Raw genomic sequence first — 23,193 nt, 5'->3', positions numbered from 1 at the left:
CACCTATCTCTATCTCCCAAGTGTGCACCACCACCACACAGCCATTAATTAAATGTTTTTAACTTAAAAGAGTTTCATGTGATATCTGTACTTCTAATGTACAGGAAAATATTTACAGTAAACACACTGAGACCATCCCTTCCATGGAGCTTTAACCCTGCTTTTCCCTTCACCTCACTTTTTCAAATTTACTCACTTCATTAAACCAAAATTCTCAAACACCATTTCCTCAGAGAGACTTTATTGACCACGGTCTAAGTGGCGCTCCTCTGAATTAATCGCTACTCATCACTAAATGTTTATTTGCTCATAGTGTATCCTGTTCCGGCAGAATAGGAGCTCTATGATAGGCACAATTAGCCTAACAATGTCTGGTCTCCTCTGCCACTTCAGTTGAATACCAAGGAGGCTCACTTACTACTGTATTAGTAGAGGTCACATGGGGAGCAGTGAAAAAGGACCAAATGTGGTGGAGCAGGCCTGTAACTCCAGCACTGAGGAGGCTGAGGCAGGAAGGTTGTCAGTTTGAGGCCAGCCTGGGCTATACAGAAAGGCTCTGTCTAAAAAAAAATGCTACCTCTATTCCTGCCAAGGGGTGGTATATCATTGGAGGTCTAATGGGAGCATCAATTTGTACTGCTAAGCAGCAATGAGGGGTTTTTCTTTGTCCTTAAATTATCAATGGTGGCTCACTATAGAACCCAGATGTTTTAATTATATATATATAATATATATATTATTCATATAAACCTTATATAAACCTAAAAATAAATCTTTCAGTAGAAGCCAGGCTTTGATGGCACAGGTCTGTAATCCCAGCACTGGTATATATTGAGGCAGGAGGATTGTAAATTCAAGGCCTGCTTAGGCTACATAGGAAGTTAAAGTTTAGCTTGGGTAATTTAATATGACCCTGTGATGACTATTTTTGTTGTCAATTTAACTATGTCTGGAAATAACTAAAACCCAAGTGGATGGACACACTTGTGAGGGATTTTTTTTTTCTTAATTAAATCATTTGAAGGGGGAAGATCCATTTCTAGTCTGTCTTTTAAGGTGGGAAGATCCCCCTTCACTCTGGACCACACCTTCTGCTGGAGGTCTATATAAAGGACACGGAGGAAGGAAGCTTTCTCTCTCTCTGCCTGCTTGCCCTCACTCTCCCTTGCAAGTTCATTCCTTCACTGGCATTAGAGCCTACTTCTTCAGGATTCCGACCTACACAGAAGACCAGCTGAGGTCATCAGCCTCATGGACTCAACAATTACTGGATTCTTGGATGTTCCATTGATAGATGGTCACTGTGGGACCAGTTGTAACAGAGCCTGTAAACCACTCTAATAAATCCCCTTTCTATATACATACATACATGCATATGGACATGTATGTATGTATGTATGTATATATGTAGCCCCAGAATTTTCTTTTGACTCTTTATTTTGGGATAGGGTCTGTGTTAGAGTTCTCTAAAGGAACAGAACTTATAGAATGATTGTGTGTGTGTATAATGTGTGGGTGTGTGGGTGTGTCACAGTGTATGCGTGCAATGTGTGAAGGCCAGAGGACAACTTTTGAGAGTCAGTTCTCTCCTTCCACTCTGTGGGACCAGGGGGCTAACTAAAATCATCAGGGTTGGTGGCAAGTGTCTTTACTGGTCAAGTCATCTTGATGGTCTTCTTTGCTTTTATCTTTTAAAGATGCATGTATGCATGCATGCATGTATGTATTTTATGTATGTGGATGTTTCGTCTGCATTACATTGGCATACCAGAAGAGGGTATCTTCTGGTATGGATCTCACGGGTACTGGATCTCACGGTACTACAGTTATGGACACAGTGAGCCACCATGTGGGTGCTGGGAATTGAACTCAAGACCTCTGGAAGAGCAGCCAGTACTCATAACTGCTGAATCATCCCTTCAGCCCCCATTTTTTTAAATACTGAGAGAATCCCACTAAGCTACCCAGGCAAACCTCAAACTGGGATTCCTTCTGCCCCAGTAGCTGGGATTACAAGGATGAGCCACCATGGTTGGCTCAATACTTTTTCTTTTTTAAAAGACTGAACAGAGTTATATTTTTTAAGTTCTAGGTATTTTCCTGATAAATTCCTTTAGATTTTTGACATAAGCCATCATTCATAATAAAATAGAAATAATGTTATTTTCTCCCTTTCTGATCGATATTTTTTTATAAATTTCCTTTTCTTACCTTATTGTGTTGGCTAGGAATTCCAGTACTATCTTGAATAAGAGTGGCAAGATTGCCTTGGTCTGGAGCTTAGAGGGAAAACATTCCATTTCATCATTCAGTATCATATAGCAGTGCATGCTTTGGAGATTAATTTTTTATTAAGATTTTTCCCTGTTGAGGAAGGGAGATGCAGTGGCATATGCCTTTGAAGTAAACACTGAAGAGGCAGAGGCAAGAGGATTACCACAAATTTCAGGTTAGTCTAGTCTACATAGAGAGTTCTAGGACAGCCAGGACTGCATAGCAAAACCTGTCGGACTGGAAAGAAGAAGGCTCAGTGTGTAAGGCACTTACCCCAGTCACGAAAACTTCAGTTCAAATCCCCAGAATCTGTGATAGCATACATCTGTAATCCCAAGGCTCCTACTGTGGCGTGGGGGGAGCAGAGGCTGAAGGCCTGGAAACTCAAAGGTCAGCTAGCCTGGCATATGCAGCAATGAACAGAGACACTGTCTCAAACAAGGTATCCTCTGACCTACATATGTGTACTCTCGCACATGTGTCTGCACTCACACACATGGCTGTGTACACATGTCTCTGTCTCTCTCTCACATAGATACATGCTTACACAGACAGAGAGTACCTTTCTCAAAAAACACAGACAACAACAGCAGCAGATTTTTCTTTTCTATTTTTTTTTTGCGAGAGATAATATAGAATTGGTGCTAATTCTTCATTTTAGTAGAATTAGTATTATCTAGTGAAGCTATGTAGGTCTGGAGTTTTCTTTTGCAAGAGGCCTATAATTTCTATGCTGATACCATTACAATTTGACAATACATTCTACGTAATTTCAATTATTCTCAATTGGTTGAGATTAGTTTTATGGCTGAGCATATGGTCCTATCTTGTTATATGTTCCTTTAAAACTTAAAAAATACGTGTATTCTGTTGTTTGGAGTAACCTATAAATGTCAGTTAAAGCCTATTGATTGGTAGCATGGTTGAACTCTTCTATATCCTAGCTCTTTTCTGTCTATTGATGAGAAAGGGATGCTGAAGTCTCTAATTATGGACTTTTTTTTCTTTGCTGAAATGAGGGTTGAGCTAAGACCTTGCACATACTAGGCAAGCAGTCTACTGCTGGGTTGTCTTCGCGGTCTCAGTGATGACTCTTCTGTTTCCCTGTACAACCGTATCAGTTTTTCTTCATGTATTTTAAGACACTGATGTGTGACACATACACAGTTTGGATTGCTATATCTTGGTAGATTGATATTTTTACTATATGTTACAAAATGTTAATGAAGGAAATAAAAATATAGCTGTGTATGGTGGCTTACTCCTGTAATCCCAGGTATGTGTGAGACTGAGGCAGGAGGATTGAAGCTCAAGGCCTCCTTGGGTGATCTAGTAATATTCTGTCTCAAAATTACAAAAAAAAGTAAAAATGGCTGAAGATGTAGCTTGGAGGTATAGTGGTTGCTCTAGCATACATAAAAGATGCATAAAGTTCAATCTTCAGCACTTCAAAATTAACAAAAAGGAAGAAAGTCTAAATCTCAAAGTTGAGACACGCTATATTTATAGGTTGGAAAACAACATAGTAAAGATTTCAATTATATCCAAAAGAAGTATAGGCTTTAACACAAGTTCTTTCTAAATCTTATCAAAATCACTTTATAGAATTAGACAAGGTTATTCCAAAGTTCACATGGAAAAGCAAAAGAACTAATTCTGCTTAATTTTTGTTTACATTTATTTATCTAGTGTGTGTATGCATATATATATATATATATATATATATATATATATATATATATATATGTGGGTGGAGGTCAGGATTACTTGCAGGAACCAGTCTTCCCATTTGGTAGACACGTGGGTCACAAGGACTGAATTCAGGTCATCAGGCTCAGTGGCAAGAATCTGAACCTACTGAGCCATTTGACCAGCCCTAATTACTTTTCTGAGACATGGTCTCACTATAAAGCAAATTCTGGTAATGTACCATCAATGCTCCTGCCTCAGCCTTATGAGCGCTAGGACTGCAGCTGTACACCACAACACCTGGCCTTTATGTGAAATGATTTTGAGAAGAAGAAACTATGAGAAATCATTCTACTTGATTGTAGGACATATTATGTAGCTATTGCACTCACGACCATGAAGGACCAGGTGATTAGAAGGCAAAACCCAGAGAGATTGAAATAGCTGCTTTAGGGGGTACAGATACTTTGGAAAAGAAAACATTTGGATTTCCTACCCAGGACAAAAGAGGACAAAAGAGGATTTACATCACCAGACAAAGGATGATTTGTTTTTTGAGGTAAATGGAATGCCCTAGAATTCATAGAGGTACCTAGAGAAAATGGAGTATTTAAAACACTCCCCCCCACCCCCCCGACAAGTCCTTGGAATGGTCTGTAGGTAGGTGTGGTAGCCATATTTTATAATCTGGAATTGGAAAATAGGATCTAAATTAAGGATTAAAGTTTTGTTGACTTTTTGGAAGGCTACATAGCTGCTCTGCTACTGAGCTGCCTCCCCAGTTCTGTCTTTTTCTTTAAACAAAAAAACATATTACTTCTTTTCTGACTGGGAGGCAATATATATTTATGTTAAAAACTTTGAAAAATATAGAAAAAGAACAAAAAGGAAAGAAAAATTATCCATAATTTTAATCCTTGATAACTACTGTTAAAGTACTCTGGCAAAGTATCATTGAAGATGATGATATCTGGGTATTGCAGCACTTGTCGCACTATGGAGGCTGAGGCAGGAGGATCATGAGTTTGAGGCCAGCCTGGGCTAAACAGTGAAACACTGTCTCAAAAAGTTATTACTGAAGATGGCTACTGCTATCATTTCTTTTGAATGTTTTTCTGTGCATAGCCACATACTCATACATTCATTATACATACATATATATATATGCATATATATATATATATATATAAAATTGAGACTCAATGGCATTAAACCATTTTGAGTTTTCTTTACTTAACATATAATAATACTTGTCTTACCAAATTATTTCCAAAATTTTTCTTTGTAGTTGGCTGCAACAAATTTTTCCACATAAAAACACTAGATGGAATTAACATTATACTTCAAATTCAGTATATCGAAACAGAATATGTTATGAACAGAATAAGGTATTTTAAGCATGTGTTTGTGTAAAACTAGGCCTCCTCTACTGGCAGCTACCAAGTCCTAGTTTGTGCTTATCTAGGAAAGCCCAGAGCCATTGTCCTTTTCCCCTTATCCTTGATCCTCTCTCTATAAATGATCTACCTCAAGGACTAGTGACACTCTTTCCACGGCACTTCTCAGCACTTGTCCCGGTTCACTCAGGCCCACCTTTAGACCATACCATCATGATCCATCTCAAGCGTGACTATATCATGTTATATCCTCATTCCAGAACTGGAATGGCTTCTACTTTTTTGTATGTGATCTAGACTATTCAGCCTGAAATCCAGGGCAGCCAGCTCTGTCCTCACGCTTCTGAGAGTCCCTTGCAGAACATCGCCTCTGTACTCTGCTCTACTCCAATCCTCCAGCCTCCAGGAAGTCATCTCCCTCAAGTTTTACTCTCAGCGGCTTCTATGCAGTGTCAGCCCTAGGATATCCACATTCACCCAAGGGGCTTCGGTTTTGTGTTGTCCTCCAGATTTCTCAGTTAATCACCGGAAGCAGAGATCATGCCTTCAGCCACCCCTAGAGCTCATGACACCGTGGGAGGTTCAAAAATAACTTGATTGGGTTGAGCTTTAAGTGAAGGCAGAATTGTACCTCTTAAAATTTAATGGGTTCAGGATTCATTTGGGAGCCCATGAAGGATAGGAAGGGATTATAAAGAGCGATGGGAAAAAGCACGTGGGAGATGATTGGTAGGGACAACAAGGCGCTGGTATCAAAGTGGGGGCCAGTCACCAGCCCTGGATTCAAATCTAGAGTGTTCGCCATTTGGTGTTATGCGATCACAAGCATGGTGTACTGTGCCCATGCTTACTAGTCTCCTGCCCCATAAGGACATTCATGAGTTAGTATATGTGAAGTACCCAGCACAATGAGTGTATGGTGCGCTTGCAGTTAGTTCTTCCTTCATGGTTTTAGGTAGAAATCTCCAGTTTTCATAAGTAATCTGCCAATGGCCTTCATTTCACGGCATATTGAATTTAAGCTGCTAATTTATTGTAACTTTGAGGATTAACCTCCTTTTTTTTTTAGAATTTGAAAATTTTTACATGCCATTTTTGTAACTTATTTTGCAACAAAACCCACAATAAACCTTCCCGTTTCTTATATTCTTTAGTGAAGTAAGGAGAGGAGTCTGCTCAGTGGGAAAGTACAAGCAGGTGGCCAGCTCCTGGAGAAGAAAGAACAGTGGGGGGTGGGGAGGGAGCGGGAAGGGGAGATAAGGCCTAGATGTCAGAGATCTTTACTTAAAACCAGACAAACTGGCTCAGGATTTCCACCAATCCTGCTCCAAAGTCCTTCCAAGAAACTGGAATGCAAATGCTCAGTCTATCCTTGGAATCAACTCTGCCTCCTACCCCCTCTTCCTGCTACAGGCAGCAAGAATGGGTGTGTGGGGAAGCCTTTTTTCTATGGGGTAGTGTCTCTTCAGGCAGAGCTGAACTTTTTTGAGCTGAGGGCTCCAGCAGTCCTTGAAGTCTGAGCCTCATTGCCAACCCATAGATGGATGCTACCTCCAGACTTAAAGCTGAACAGGGGGTGTGTTTTCCTTAATCCCCTATACACTAGCTCTCCGAAGGATATTAGCAGCAGATGTGCAAAGGGTCTCAGTATGGGACTGTGGAGCTGTAAACGGCAGACTAGAGCTGGCCACCACAGCACACTGGAGGGGACAGCAGCTGTGGAACTAGCTCCTTCTGTCCCCTGTCCTTCTCTACTTAGCATGGAATGGAGTTCAAAGCTCGAGTTCAGCTTGGTGAAACTGATGGAGGCATGGTGTGGGTGGAGGTCCGGGGAGCACTAAAAGGCATAGCTCAAGGGTCAGAACTTTCGGGGTTGCTCATGGACATTTTCCTTTTGTTACTAGGAAGACGCACGATTTCGGGTGCTGTGTGGGTGCTGCACAGAAGGAGCCAGGTAAGCAGTGTGCACTGAGCCGGGTTTAATGGGGGTGGGGCCACTGGATAAAGCACACAGGGATGGCCAGTAGAGTTGACAGAGGAGGAGGGGAACCAAACAGGCCAGAGACTGACTCCTAAGTTCCCACTGAGACAGCCCTGGGTTCAAACGCTGGTGCTAACCCTTATAGCATAATGTGACTCACACTGAAGTGCTTAGTAAGAACTTGCTGAACGAAGGGAGGGGATCTTGACTAAGTCACTTATTCTCCCTGAGCCTTGGTTTCTTCATCTAGAAGAGACATAGTAGCCATTATTCTTATTATTTCACCTGTGCCTTCTCTCTGCACACTTAGACCAGCCTGTTGGTCCCTCCCCAGCCTGCCCTGTAGAGGCGGCTGCTGTCTTCAGCAAGGACTGGAAAGGGCAGGTGTACTAAGTCCTTGTTTTTGCCCTCTCGTACATTCCTCCTCTCCCCTTCTTCCTCCTTTTCTCTCGATCCCACTCATTTTTCCCCCTGTATCTTAAGACAAGTTCTGGGAACCCTAAGCATGTGTTGAAACCTCCAGTGTTAATTCCCCCACATATAAGAGCATAGTGGACCCTCCCCTCTTTGCAGCCGGTTGAATCTGGCTGAAACACGAAGCTCAGGGCCCCAGGTGGCCCCTACTTGCTTCAAATGCCATTGGTACTACAGTGCAGTCAAGCTCCTACCTCTAGCCCATTTCCCCCGTGCAGAGCTAGCTGGGCCCCTCTAGGGACTGATCACATCAGCACTGTTCCAACTCTGGAAGGTTCACTATGAGCTAATTCCTCTGGAGTATGTTAACCAGAGGAAAGGCAAACAACTCCAAGCATGTGGAGATGGGGCAAGGACGATTTCACACTAGCAGTCATGAGCTATGTTCAGTCATGCACTCTCTAATGTGAACGTTCTTGGGAGCAGTCAAGTAGGCCTTTAGGATGTTCACTGGCACAAGAAGGTCAAGCAAACAGACCTTTTCTGTGCCGGGTCTAAAGTGAGTGACTTAAGTTGACTCTCCGTGTTTTTATTTTTGTCTTTTTTCTTTCTTTCTGATGGGCAGAAAAGATGGGCTAGGTGCAATCTACATTTGCTTCTGCCTTCAGTTCTCCTGTAGTATGTAGAATGCATGTAACTCAGTAAAGAGAAATCTTCTGGGCTTTGAGTTTCAATAGGCTAGAATCTCATTGTTCATGTTTCTAAGTGCTATAGTAAGAAAACAGAAAAACCAAATCAAACCAAACCAACCAACCAACCAACCAACAAACAAAAAACACGCAAGGCTGAACAAGTTCAACTAGACAGACATGCTGGGGATAAATCCCCTTGCAAAGTGGCTGAATCCGTCTACCCCCTCCATGGTTTCTCACCTTCCCTAAACAGTCCGGGACCTGTACCGTACTCTTGGCTTTTAATGGGATGGGGGAGGCACAATGAGGATCAGCCAGCGGCACTGAGGTTTTTTACATGCAAGAACAAATGACAGTCTTGAAGACAGGTTAAGGAAATCTTTCAGAATACAGAAAACTCAAAAGCCTTTCCACACTGACCATTGTCATGGCAACACTATCTGATGGCAGCCTGCGTCACTAGGCTGAGGGGCACAGTATCAGTATAGCAGGTTAGCTTGGCCATTTTGAACAGCATTTAGATTTCTCTCTAACCTCAATTCTTCTAGGCTGAGATGCATTTTCTTTTCAGTTCTGGATTCCTGTGCTTTGTTAATTTGCACGGCTAGGTACACAAAGACTCTGTAAGAGGGACAGAACAGTGAAGAAAAATCTGAAGATTTCTGGTATTCTATATTCACTGTCCTTGCCGCCCACCTTCCTGGCTCCTTGTCACCTATTCTTATTGACTTCGCCTCTCCATGTCAGTTCTCTCCTCCACTCAGCATGCCCTCCCAACCCAACACAGTGACTCATCAGCCAACCTAAGCTCTCACTAGATCCTTTTCATTTTCTCTATGCTCATTGCAATGTAGAATGTCCTGGATCTTAGCATCCGAAGGAGCCCTCTCCCAAGGCAGGGGCCCTTCTAGCCAAGTCATCTTCTACCCCCTCCCTCCACCTCTAATGACAGCCCTCATTCTCTTCTGGACACCCTGTTCCACTTTAGATAGCTCTAATCATTGCAAACTCCTCCTTCTGAATGAAAATCAGTCCTTTTATGACATCCATCCATGAGTCCACCCCTGTGCCCTCCTGCCGTTAGACCCTGTCCTTTTCTGTGACAGCCTCGCTGTTGAGAGACATGAGGCAGGGCTGATGTCCCCCCTAGAGTTTTCTCTTCTCCAGAAAGCCCCAGTTCCTCTAAGCAGACCTCTTGGAGCTTGGGCTCCAGTGCTTCCCCCAGACTGGCTGACCTCCTGCAACATCGTTCCTATCTGTCTAGAGCCCTTTTAAAGTGAGGTCGATACTGCATTAGCATCTCTGGAGGCCACCTTGACCCGGTGACTCATACTGAACCCTGTGTCAACGACTGTCTCTAATTCTCTTTTAGACAGAATGCTGTTAAAGCCACATCTTGTTTTGCTTGCACGCAGCCCCTTTTGAGAACTAAGTTCCTGGATCAGATGCTTTCTCCCTGCTGAAACTCATTGTGTTATTATCCCAATACTGCCTTCATCCGCTAATACAGTTCAAAAACGTGACTTCCGTGTCCTCTGGACTCTATTATTCTTGTTTTAACTAACCCTTAGCATCACTTTTTATCTCGATTCACCCTCACCTACTCCTCACTCAGGTTCCTTTCTAGCTCATTTCCTTCTACATTACCTTTCTCACGTCTTCTCTTGTTTGCCGTTTCGTTTCCACAGCAGCAAATGTCACCACTGTCTGGAGTGACGTGCCTGGGAGTGTGTGCATGGAGGCCAGGGCATAAGGCACACACACAGATGAGGTAAGAGCAGGATACTCTGGTAGTGTGTGTGTGTGCTTTCTGTTTTTAGTGCTTTGTCTGGGTGCTTCCAGAATTTAGAGCCTGGATAGGAAAATGGTAAGGCAGGAGAAAAAGTAACAAGAGAAACTAGTCCAGATGCAATCTTAAGGGAAATGGGGGCTGTTTTCTGGATCAGAGGAGCAGAGGGAAACCAGGGGGAAGGGCGCAGATCTCCAGGCTTCATCCATATTGTAGCACAGTGTGAAGAGTCAGCAACAGAAGAAATTTAGAAGACTTAAAGACTAGAGAAGGGCCAGGCGGTGGTGGCGCACACCTTTAATCCCAGCACTCGGGAGACAGAGACAGGCGGATCTCTGTGAGTTTGAGGCCAGCCTGGTCTACAAGAGCTAGTTCCAGGACAGGCTCCAAAGCCACAAAGAAACCCTGTCTTGAAAAAAAAAGCAAAAAACAACAAAAAAAAACAAAAAAAGACTGGAGAAGGGAGAAAGATTGATAGACAGTAAGGACTTATAGAATTGGTAACCGCCATTGGGAGATCAGAGGAAGGTAATTTCAAACATTAGAGGCAGAAGAAGGTTGGGTTACAGGAGCTTACAAGAGGCAAAGAGCTATGAGCATAACTGAGGGTCTAAGGCTCATTAGCACAGAAAATTTTCTCAGGTCAAAAGAACCTAGGAAATACAGTCCTTACTTTGCTGTTGTCACCAAGTACACTCTGCTAGTGAACACAGCCTTCAGCGAACACCCTCAGACTATGACACACTCCCTTAGATGAACCCCAGCTTTTAGCTGGCCTCTTCAGACACGATTACACTCCCAGGAGGAGTCAGAAGTGGGAGATCTGGCACTGTCGTTGTCATTTTATGAATAAACAAGAGAATTTCACTCTTTGGGACAGGCAATATGATATCTATGACCTCTTAACTCTGCAAATAAGATTCAAACACACACACACACACACACACTTTCTCTCAGTTAACAGAAAAATGATTGTTCTAAATACGTAAAACAAACGATAGATGAGAAACAAGTCTTAAAGAAGAAACTGAGAAGCAGTAAGGGGCACTCTAAAGCAAAGCTGAGGGAAGGACCCCCAAAGAGCTGGTGGACTGCAGAGCTGACTACCATTCCTCTCTATCCTGGGGGCAGAATAACTTGGGGGAGGGGCAGACGGCAGCAGCTCTACTCCTGATTAATCACTGGACTTTCATAGACTCGCATTGCTCTCCTAGACCATGCTGCAAGAGAATGTCTGGGGGAGAAATTCCTTCGCTATCTCAACCCCTCAAGTTTAAATTCACTTGAACTTCCCTAAACTTAAAGAGTTTTTCTGTTTTGCTTTGCTTTTTCACAGTGTTGGAGATAGTATGGCAGGCAAATGCTCTGCCCCTGAGCCACATAACCCTAGCCCTTAAAGATGGTTTTACTGTTGGCCTTTTCAAAGAAAAAGGCTCTCAGAATATTTTAGAACTGATTTTTCCTTGGAACTGTCTTAAAGCTGAACCTTTTGTTCTTCTGAAGGTGACATTAGCCAGCCAAGTGACAATCTCAACCAGAGTGGCTTGTGTAGAATTCAGGCTACAAGATGTCAGGCCAAAAAGAGGATTCCTTTCCAAGAAGTGGAATGATTAGTTGCCAAAAGACAAATGGTATTTGAGGAAGCCCCCAGCGGCAGGCCACCCCACACTGGGTGGAATAAGGAGGGCAGGACTGGAGGGTGGCGCTCACCTTTGATGTAGTTGAGGATTTGCTGGATTCGCTGGGGCTCATTGCGGTCTGGCCGGCAGCTTGGCGTGATTTCCAGCACATAATCAGGACCATATGCTGTGAAAAACTGTAAGGAAAAGAGAAAGGCTAAAAACCAAACAAAACCACATAAAACGTCCAAACCAAACCACATACAAACAGGACAATTGAACGAAACTCACCATTCCTGACAAGGCCAGGGCAGCCTCTAAGGGCAGAGTGGCATGATGTGGCAGGAAGTTCTGTCCATCACTGTGCTCACTCATTCAGCCCTTCAGTGACAGCCACAATGAAATTTGGGAGCTTGTTGTCAAGGGCCCCTCTGCTTAGGCTTCAGCTGCTTTGCTCCAACCGTAGCTCTTTGCGCTGTAGCACGCTAGCCCACTGAGCTCTCTCCAGCTCTGTTCTTACTTAGAACTCATGGCTTTTTTTGCACCCCCAATCCATGCTGCCTGTGGAAAAACCTCCCCATCTTGCAGGCACAGCTCAAATGTCACCTCCTTCATAAAGCTGTCCTTCGTTCTCTGCCAACCGCCAGAGCATTCTGCCGGTGCCTCTCTTACGCCCTCCCCCCTTCAGATAGACAGTGCTGGCTTGCATGTCATATGCAGGACATGGTGGCAACTGCATGAAGGGTCCTCTAGATATTCATATGCATGGGATAGAGACTTTTCAACAGTGACTACCCTCCCCTCTCTCCACTGTCAATAACTCTCTGAAGGAAGGCAGAGTTTTAGTAATCTCTTGCCCTCACAGCCCATTCATTAGCTTTTGTTGCCTTGGATTCCTTGCTCCAGAAATGGCAAGTAAGTCTACTAAGACTCTAAGTTTTTCTTTCTTTATAGTGAAATTTATGTTTTTAAAGTCAAGGAATCAAAATAAAGGCTTGTGGATTCTATTTCTAGCTCACTAGATGACCCCTTGTGACCTTTGGTAAGTCACGATATCTGATTTAGCTTCTGTTAGGGCCCACTTGGGGAAAAACTCTGTGACAAAGGGAACCATTCAAACGGGATCCGTCTTTGAATGGGAAATATGCAAAGCTACGATTTCTGTTTTGTGTTTTTTTTTTTAACAGAAATAGTATTTGTGTGCACTCTCTGGAGAGAGAGCATATGGTCCTTAACACGATGTGTTTCAATAGTGACATTGTTAGGTTGTAAGTAAACCAGGGAATCCAAATTTCCTGAAAACAAAATAAAACAAAACCTCAAGCAGTATATATAGCAGGCATGGAAACAGGGATCTTGCTATGCTGTGACTTTGATGCCACTCAAAGAACCCACAGTTATTGCTACTGTCATTTACATTATCCTTGTTAGGAGTCTGGCTGTACATACATCTGGCACCGTGGGAGATGTTGGGGAACAATCTGGAGATTCTAACAGTGTCTTTGTGGAATCCATGAGATTAATTTCATGGGGAAGATAGCTTTTGCATACCATGGAAGAATGAATACCCTATACATTTAATTGAAAGGAAAAGGCCCAAGACTGTGCCAATGCTTCTCAGGCCATGTATGTGAATTGATCCAGAAAGGGACAGGCATTCAGCCTTTGCCAGAGAGATTACTCTGTGATTCCCAACACCCCAAATTATAGAGAGGGAAACTACCTTGAGTAGAGATTGTCTTTATTAAATCCCTACATGAAGGAGAAAAACAGGGTTACCTGGGGTATGGTAAGGGGACACATGCAGAAACTTCCCCCTCCCATCATGGCTGAAGAAACTCGAGAAGCATTTATTTTTAGCCAAGGAGGGCCCCTCACTTCAAGTTGTAGAAGAGAAGGTTTTAAACAGGTGTGGCGGCCTCTTCTCCTGAGGAGTGTCAAGTGATGTGCTCATCTCATGGGAATGGAAAGACAGGCTTAGAGCCGCAGAATACAGGCAGCTGCATCAAAGCAACTCTTCGGGGAGACCCACACCGTTGGCATCACAGCACTAGAAAAATATGAGGCAGGGTGCCTAGGCGAGATATAAAAGGAGCCACTGCTGTCTCCATGTGCAAGGCCGACACCGCGGCTCCTTGGTCAGCAAGGCAGGCTGTAAGCTGCTTGTCTGCAGACACTGGTTTGGAACAGCACATTCTCACTTGAACACCTACTGTGATTGCCCACACTTTAGTCCCCTTTGGCAAAGAGCACAGGGCTGCTAACCACTTGGTCAGCTGGGGCCAGACCTACCTGGCCTGTGACAAAACAGCTCTACTAGGATTAAGCCTCTTAGCCTGGCTTCATTTGCACCTGGCTTTAACTGATTGAGCCACACATTGGACAGAGTCATTAAAAAAAAAAAAAACAACCAAAACCAGTCTTTGCTGAAGCAGGCTGACAGCCTGACAGCAGGTAACAGCCAAGACTGGGTTCCCAAACTTCTACCTTTGCCAATCAAATACTCTTTCTCAGGTCCTGCTAAGTTGCACTATTCTTGGCCTCGGGGCAACTCAGATGGTTTAAGAAAGTCCCTGTGTTGGAAGGCAGTTATGCATGGCAGCTGGCTGCTTCCAGTCTTGGAGATTTTGCTTGGGTGAGGCCAACTGAAACCATAGGCTGTATTTAAAGCCCCTGTTCCTGTGTTCTAAGTTTTCAGTTGTTAGATCCTCTCTGCTAGACTACCAACTCTGTCATGTTCTCTTTGCACAGTCCAGAGAGTCAAACTCAAGTTGCCAATATTTTCCCTTAGATGTATGTTGAGACAAGCTAATTTGCCAAGGGTTTACCTCCGTGTCTGGTTAATTGTGTGGAATAATTTAGAGTCACCTCAGCACAGCTTTCCTGGGCTTTGGAGACAACGTGACAGGGTGAGCACTGGCGTTGGGGTCAGGGACAGCTGGAATTTGGCGCCTGGATTTAGCTGTGTGCCTGGGGTAAGCTTGTTAATCTCTGTTTCGTCATTTCCACCCCAGGGATGATAAATGCTGACCTGTTTGGACTGTTAGGAGATAATATCTATCAAAGGACCCAACCTGGAGCCTGGGATATAGTAGGACTCTGATAAATGTGAATTCTTCTCTCCTGGGGGCAAGAGGCCCTTGCTTAACCCTGTCCCCTCTAGACTCTGAGGAATGTGGGGCGAAGTGCTCAGGGGTGAGGCGTAGAAAGAAGAGCCTGTTCCTTCTTCCAGACCAAGCCTTCTGGCCTCCTCATTTGCTTCAGCCATTGGGTTAGCCTAGGTCCAGCTGAGGAACTCACTTCCCTCATAGTTACTTGTGACTTCTTACTGATTGTTGAGGTGGAGAGGAAACATGATCATGGTACACAGAAAAGATGTTGAGGTGGAGGGATTTGGCTAGCACTGGAAATAGCTCTTGACCCCACCCTGGAACTGCCCTCCAGCTCCAGGAGAAAAGGAAATGGGCACACTGCAGTCCCATCCAGGCAGGTGGGGCAGGAGATGAAAGGGGCTAGCCGACCTTCAAGGGAACAGACTGGCTTTGATCTCAGCAAAGGAAGAAGGGAGGTGCTAACCCCTCTCCACCCCTTCCCCTCTTCCTGCAGCACTCCTTTTGCTTCCTGGGCTTCAGTGGAAACAGTTTTGAGGGGAACATGGTAGTGTGGAGTCAGGGCAAATGGAAGGTATGCAGCAGGGCAAAGGGCTGGGGGGTTGAAGGTAATGGCTGCTTTAAGGGTCTGAGTCTTGACCCCACGAGTCAATGAATAAAGGAAAGTAAATAGTTTGTCTCCAGTTCAGTTCAACCCAATTTAATTCTCCATTCTTGCTCAATCCTTTGCAGCTCTTGTGCACACAATGAAAACAGCACACAATTAGATCCTTGGTCAAAAAGATAGCAGTGGGAGCCTTTGAGGTTGTTATTCTACCATAATCCTGCTTGGTCACAGGAAACCCAAGCCACAGACCCAAATCAGCTGACCTTTCTATCTTTCCCTTAACACTTAGTAACTCGGACTTAGTAATATGCTGGAGTAGGTTAGTCACTAGGGTACAAAGACAATAAGGAATGCTTAATAGGGGAGAGAACCACAGAGCAGTGAGATGAGTGATACAATAATAACATAACAATAACAATGCTAAAATAAAAGTAATGGCAGTCAGTGTTTATTACAGGCTTACTATCTGTCATGCACGTAAAGTACCTAAGCATTCTTATGGACTGAGCTTCATTTTCACAGCCAACCTATATGGTATGTATCATTGTTTCCATTTTAAGATGAGATCAAAGCACAGATATTGTGCCCAAAGCTAAGATTTGAGACTATGCTATCCTGGAGATCACCTTTGTAAAGTGCACCAGAGGGACTGCATGTGGAGGGTCTGGCCAAGGAAGATACAGGTGGGGAGGAGATAGTCCCCAGCAGAGCCCAGCAAAGGCAAGGAGCCTGAAGCAGAAAAACACCAAATTAGGTACAATTATCTGTAGGCCAGCAGACTAGGAGGCCAGCAAGAACTGTGTGGTAGGCCCTGCCAAGTCATGCCTTTACCTCAGACTAGTAGCTCCATGAAGGCAGAATATTGTTTTGTTCCCTGCCATATTGCCAGTTCTTAAAACAATACTTGCACTTCATAGGCAGTAAATAAATACTTGTGGGACACTGAGTAGAAGCTTGGAGGAGCCACAGGAAGTGAATGGGATATCGGTGCGCATGAGAGGGCTCACTGGCTCCCATGTGGAGACTGTTGGAATTTGAGGAATGAATGTGAGTAGGGTCACCAGTTAGCAAGCTGGTGCTACAGCCCTGAGGGTTGCTCATAGAACTGGGACAGGGACACTGTGGGAGGAATGAAAAGGGAAAAAAAAACCTTCAAAGATAGAATCACCAGGATGAAACAGTAACTTGGATACGGGGACTAAGGAAAGGAGGAGTGAAAGATTTCTGGCCTCCAGGGAGGAACAGTAAGAAGATCCAGCCTGTGAACCCAGTAGAAGGTTTGGGGGGTGTGACGGGTGATTCTAGCGGGGAGCACATGCCGGGTCAGGATCCCAGCCACAGTGGTCTATGTAAGATAGTAGGCTCAGTGTAAGGGGAGGCTAGACCTCTGACACCATATGTATTAGAGATTTGGGGACGAACAGTGACAGCAAAGCTAAGGAAGCAGAGAAGATTGCCTTGGCCAGCAGGATGGGGGCCCTGGAACAAGAGAGAAGAGCGTCAAGGATAAAAATCATGGCATGCCAGAACACATCTGGGGTGGGCAGAGGGAGTAGAAAACAGATCTGGTAACAAGTTCAAATCTCTAAGAGGGTTTAAAGATTTTATTTTTATTTCGTGTGCATGACTGTTTTGCCTGCGTGCCTGTATGTACACCATATGTGTGCCTAGTGCCCTTGGAGGTCACATGAGGGCATTGAATCCCCTGGAACTGGAGTGTGAATTACCTCGTGGGTACTGGAAATTGAACCTGGGTCCTTCTGCAAGAGCAGCCAGTGCTCTAAACTCTCTCCCAGAGAGTTTAAATGAGATGAAGGCTGAAGTTATCTTACTCATGTGTCCACAGGAAGGAGGGTATGGACAGAGGCTTCCTCAGAGAAGGGTAAGGATCAGACAGGAGGAAGTGGAGAGGAGAATTAAGATGACTTTGTGTATTTGAAAGGAGTTTGGGGCCGGGCGGTGGTGGTGGTGGTGGTGGTGGTGGTGGTGGTGGTGGTGCACGCCTTTAATCCCAGCACTCAGGAGGCAGAGGCAGGCGGATCTCTGTGAGTTCAAGGCCAGCTTGGTCTACAAGAGCTAGTTCCAGGACAGGCTCCAAAGCCACAAAGAAACCCTGTCTCAAAAAACCAAAAAAAAAAAAAAAAAGGAGTTTGATCTGGTATGGGGCTGGGGAAGTGAAACTTAAGATGAGAACATCTTGAGTATATTTACAGATATTGAGGAAAGATCCTACAACATGGAGGCATGAGCAGCCTAAGGGAGATTTGGATTTCGTTCTGTTTTGTGGCTCATTAGACCAAAGAATCACCGGTGGAAAGTACTGTCTTATGCATCTTTATATTACCCATGCCTCTTGGCACAAAGGCCAGAAACAGGTGCTCAATTTGTATTTGTTGCATGAATAGAATAAAGTGTGTCTGAGATTTCACAGTGGTTTATATTCCGTGGGAGAATTAGGGTCTTGAAGGATGGGGTGACAGCAGATAGGCAGTGGCGAGGTATATATTGTAGAGGCTAGTTAAATGGAATCAAGATGTATGTGGGGACCACCAAGTGCCCATGAGCTCACCAGTGTTGGAAAAAGAAAGCCTTGACTTCAGGTTGAGGAGAGAGAACTTTCTGTGATAAGCACTGGGCAGGTTCAAGCACAGAAAGGCTGGTGACTAGTGTAGAGGTGAGCACAGTGGTATTCAGGGAGAGGCAATGGGGACTTGAACCACAGAGCTGCTGTGGGGTGGAGTAGACAGGATACCCAAAGGGAAACTCAACAGGACTTGGCACTGTGTTGGCTGTGGAGGAAGGGACTTTGGCAAGGAGTGGAGCTGACTCCTGGATTTTGAGTCAGGATGAGTGGGTGAATCTCAGTGACACCAACAGAAACTGAGTTACTGAGATAAATTAGTAGGCAATGAAAGACTGGCCAAGGGAAGATGGGTTTGGTGTCTGTTGGGTTTGACATGACAATGGTGGCATCTTCTGGGTCATGACGTCTGGCAGATGACTTAAAGACATGACAGCAGTGTGTGAGAAAGAAGTCTTGACAGAGGACCAAGGCACACAGTTGGAGGAAGAGTGATATTTAGAAGGATATTTGATATTTGAGGGATGAGAAGAGTCATGAACAGTAGGACAAAAAAGCCAGCAGAGAGAAAGGGCGCAGTGAACAGAAGCCTCTTGCATCTCAGATTAGAAGCAGTAAAGAAGATGCTTAAAGGGCTACAGCTTCTTATACCAGCAACTCATCCCTGGGGCTAGAGCAGCCTTCTCATCTCCCAGCCAGTCGGAGAAATAATGGTACTGCTTCTGTCTAGCCCTCTTCCTGGAATATCCTGAGTGACTCTCGAACTCTAATTGTTAACTCAAATTCCACCTTTTTCTAAAAATTGTCTTTAATTCTATCAAGATAAATCAGGGTTAGTGCCAATCTTTCTTACAGACCGGAGGCTTTTCTCTGTCCTTCTCCATTTGGGAACATTGTGCCTCTGACTGTAACCTGGGCCTTGGCCAGAAAGAGCACTTCTTGTCCTGCATCACCTTGTGCGTAGAACTCATCTGAACCAGAATAACATAATATGAGCACTTTGAACTCTAACACGGTCTCATAAGATGCATCTCAAACTTTCCTGTATCTCCAATTACTCCATCAAAGAACCTAGATCCAACCATGGATGAAAACAGAAAAAGCCCGCTTTTTCCCAGAAAAACATTTCTGTTTACAGGAAATTCAGTTATTACATATGTCGTTGATGGTACATTTTAAGGACATAAAATTGCAGTGGTATTATTGGGAGTAAATTTTATTGCCATGGCTTTACAACACAAACAAACAAAAATAATAACTCCATTAGTTGCTAGATTGAACCAGCAGGAAGCAGAACATCAAAGGCAATTGGTAGCAGGCAGAGGATGGAAGGTAGGACTATCCAGAGCATGACCCAGAGGTTAGGGTGAAACGGGCTATTGTAGAGAAGATGTTAGGTGGATGGAAGACAAGGCAGATTGTTAGTGCTAGAATGAAAACCTGTTTTGCACCTCAACTTCAGGTACACCCCACTTGCACTCCTCACCTTACTTGTTGGCCAGTGCCAGTATCTATGAGCCGCTTAATAGTGAGGCTTATACCCCAAAACTGTGTGTTTAAATGAATGAATGATGGGGTAAGTGAATAGGTTATGGAAATAGTTTTATTATTCCAATATTTTTTCTTATGGTACTGAGAATAGAATCCAGGACCACGCACATGCAAAATAAGCCTCTACCACTGAGCTGTATCCAGCCCTTACTTTGACGGTTTAAGTCATTTTTTCTTTTTTATTAATTTTAAATTAATTTTTAAAACTTTTGCTATTGAAAAAAGTTTATTAAGCAAGACAATCAGATAAACTCAGAAATGTTATCTCACTAGAGTACTATTTATATTTAATCAGAGAATATGCCCAATAGTAACAAGTCCTATTTCATTAGCTAATGAACTTAGAAGCGACTTGTGCCCATATCTATAGCCTGATTGTGTAATTAACTATCTAGTGAGTTCCTGAACTAGCCAATGCACAGCAATGTGTATGCACATATAAGCATGCATTGTTAGAAGCTGAGCATTGCTCCTGGCCCCTAGAAAAGCCAGAGTAAATGTAAGATTCAGTGACAGTTCTAAAGATGGAAATCTAGAGAACGACAGAATAACAGGAGAAACAGGAAGAAATATTAATGTAAAAAATATTGGTAATAAATGTACTTGTTCAGTGTGTGGAGCACTGGACCAGTTAGGTGGCTTGTTCAAGATCCCAATGATAATACCATTATTATCACAGCTGTAAGCTTGAACCCATAGCTTCAGACTTTCAGCCCAGTGGGTTGTTCACAAATCATGAATTAGCTAAAGACAGAAGCTTCTGGAGTCATGTGTGATTAACCTTTAACCTCAGTTGTACACTTTACTAATTGTGTGACCTTAGGAAAGTTCTTCACCCATTCCATCTCTTGGCTTTCTCGATTGTAAAGTGAGGAAAATAACAGAACCCAGTTTATAGGGTTGTTGCAATAATATAAATGAGGTGATTTACAGAAAGAACTGGGAACAGTACCTGTCTTCCAGCAAATTCTCAACAAACAGCATTATTTAGTGCTAGATATTCTTCCTTCATCTTAGGCCTTTCGACCACACAAAGAAATAGAGCTCTGAATGGAATGGATAGTAAGTCAAATCAATTTCTGTACAAGTGTCTATTCTGACCAAAGTGGGTGAGTTCAGAAGAGCTCAGCCCGGCTCCAGGAACTCTGGAGTCAGAAAGAAGGACAGGGAGATCAAGAGAAGGATCAAGTGAAAGTAACTACGAAAAATGGGCAGGGGGAATGAGAAATTGGAACTGGTGGGAAGAAAGGACGACAAGATGACAGAAAATAAGTTAATTCATAAAAAGTACGAACAGTGCCTGGCTTATAGGAGATGCTCGGCACCTGAGAGGAACGGTCAGAAGAGACAAAGGTAGGGGTTTCTACCTCTCTAGGGTTTTCCCTGAAAGCCAAAATTTTCTTCAGGGCGTGGTTTTAGGGGAAGAACCCTGGCCAAGACTAATATCATTCCCGCATCACTGTGGATCCTCAAGTTTCCACTATTAGAGAGAATTCCTCCTTCATAAATACATTCCGGGCCAACTCTGGTTATAGCATATGTCTCTGCTGATCAAATGAATAGTTTGGAAACAAGCCTACACATGAAGCTTTTTTATTTTTTTTTTACATTCAGCTTTCCTTTGGCCGAGGATGGGGATAAAAGATGGGAATACATAGGGGTATTGTTTTATCTGGCTTGTTTGCTGGACAAATACTGAGATGACTTTGGAAACTTATTCTGCTGGAGGATAAGTAACCATTACCTTGGCTGAATCCTTACACTATGCCAAGTAATATACTGCCCTTTCTATATCCCTAAGCTACCTGATATGTTTTCCTCAATGCCTTGGTACCTTCATTTCTTAGACACTTCATCACATTGCAGTTTTGCTTCTTCGCTATACCCTGGTAAATTACAGTTTAGTGGCAGGTCTCATTAATTGGTAGTAGCTGCTGGAGTCACTGTGTTAAGGAGGATTCTGAGGCTGGTTCTAGGTTCATCAGGAAAATGTACCATACTCGATTTTTGTATACAAAGGGGGGTGTAAGGTGGGGATGGTGGAGCTTAAGTCAGTTGGCACTATCTATATCTGCTATTATTGTATTAGGAGACTGGTGGTTAGCCAGGCCTGGTATGGCAAGCTTATAATCTCAGGATTCTGAGGCAAGAGGATTGCAAGCTCAGGATGAGTTCCTGGGCTCCAGAATGAGTTCCAGGCCAGCCGGGGCAACTTAGTGAGATCCTATCTCAAAATCAAGCTGAAAAGGACTGGAAATAGAACTCCATGGTAGAATGCTTTCCTGAGCATGGTCTCTAATTCTTGTGCCAGGGATGGGGCAGGGTGAGGGAAGACACCAAGGATGAATAGTGACCTAATTGTTCAATGTAATGTTTTCTTTTAAGTTGCCATTCATCATATTTGATCTCCTATCATCACATGCCAAGCTCCCATCTGCTTTATATCCTCTTCACCCCTGTTCATCATTGCTTCCCCATCCTTCTTAGGCTAGACCCTCTCCCTTCATCTGTATCTTAAGCTCAATTCTCTGTCATATCTTCAGCCTCTTTTGCTTTCTGCAAGAGCACACATTTTCTGTTGCCATTTTGATTAAATCTCAGCAGGGACCTTGTACCTCTGGGCCCCAGTGAAATTTGTCACCTTCTCTGACTTGCATTTAAAATTATCCATGCAATGTTCCCACCTGGAAAACTTGAATTCTTGGTCTACAAAGCTTAATGTGCTCCAAGTGGACCTAATCCAGTTTAACTTCCTTCATGGAGAATGCCCACCTTTCTTTGTTCACTCAGCACCATGGGTGAGTCCCACCATGCAACAGGCCCCTTAGCAAAGATTTGAATTTATGACCCTGACCAGGTTAGTGTCCTGATGCTTTGTTTGGAGGCAGTAGGTTTTCTGCTTTCAAAATACTTTCAATGCTCTGGCTTAAAAGATATCCCTCACTGTGATCTTTTCATTGTTTGATGAACAATGATTTTTTTTCAAAAAACAAATGAAATAAATCCCTTCTGTCTAACTGTGTGCGAAGAGATAGGACGAGCCTGGGGCACGCCCAGGACTGCCATTCTCTCCTGATATACTTTGTAGACTCTGACAACACTGGATACTTTTCTCCTGGCAGACGCACGCACTGTGCTAGGTGCTAGGAGACAATGGTGAAGGCCTATGGCCTTGAAGGCTTATCATGCAGTAGAGAATGCAGACTCTGGCAAGAATACCTACATGAAAGGAATGGCAGAGGGCACTTGCCTGTCTAGGATGATGGGAATTCTGAAGTGGGAAGTGGAGACTGTGAGCATGAGGACTGGACAATAGGTAAGGCACATGAGGAGATGGGAAGCAATAGAGTTGTCTTCAAAAGGATGAGTAAGGTATGATTCCTAAGCATGCCCATGTGCTTAGGAACGAGAAGAAGAATGAGACTCAGGTCCTGTCCTCACGAGTGAATGGAGAGCCAGTTCTGAAAACGATCAATTGCTGTGATCTAA

General features: G+C 43.7%; 1 protein-coding gene across 2 annotated transcripts in view; it reads right to left on the bottom strand.

Moving 5' to 3' along the window:
• Window positions 1-23,193, bottom strand: part of Hdac8 (histone deacetylase 8) — a 218,255-nt gene that overhangs the window by 10,916 nt on the left and 184,146 nt on the right. For both annotated transcript variants that reach the window (XM_085684504.2, XM_048417771.3), the window contains one exon: window positions 11,947-12,052. In XM_085684504.2, coding sequence (XP_085540630.1) covers window positions 11,947-12,052 — 106 coding nt within the window. The remainder of the gene's footprint in view (window positions 1-11,946; window positions 12,053-23,193) is intronic.

The sequence above is a fragment of the Myodes glareolus genome, chromosome X (assembly GCF_982192425.1).
Source record: "Myodes glareolus chromosome X, mMyoGla1.1, whole genome shotgun sequence".
Taxonomy (NCBI): domain Eukaryota; kingdom Metazoa; phylum Chordata; class Mammalia; order Rodentia; family Cricetidae; genus Myodes; species Myodes glareolus.
This window is presented reverse-complemented; position numbering and strand designations above follow the sequence as displayed.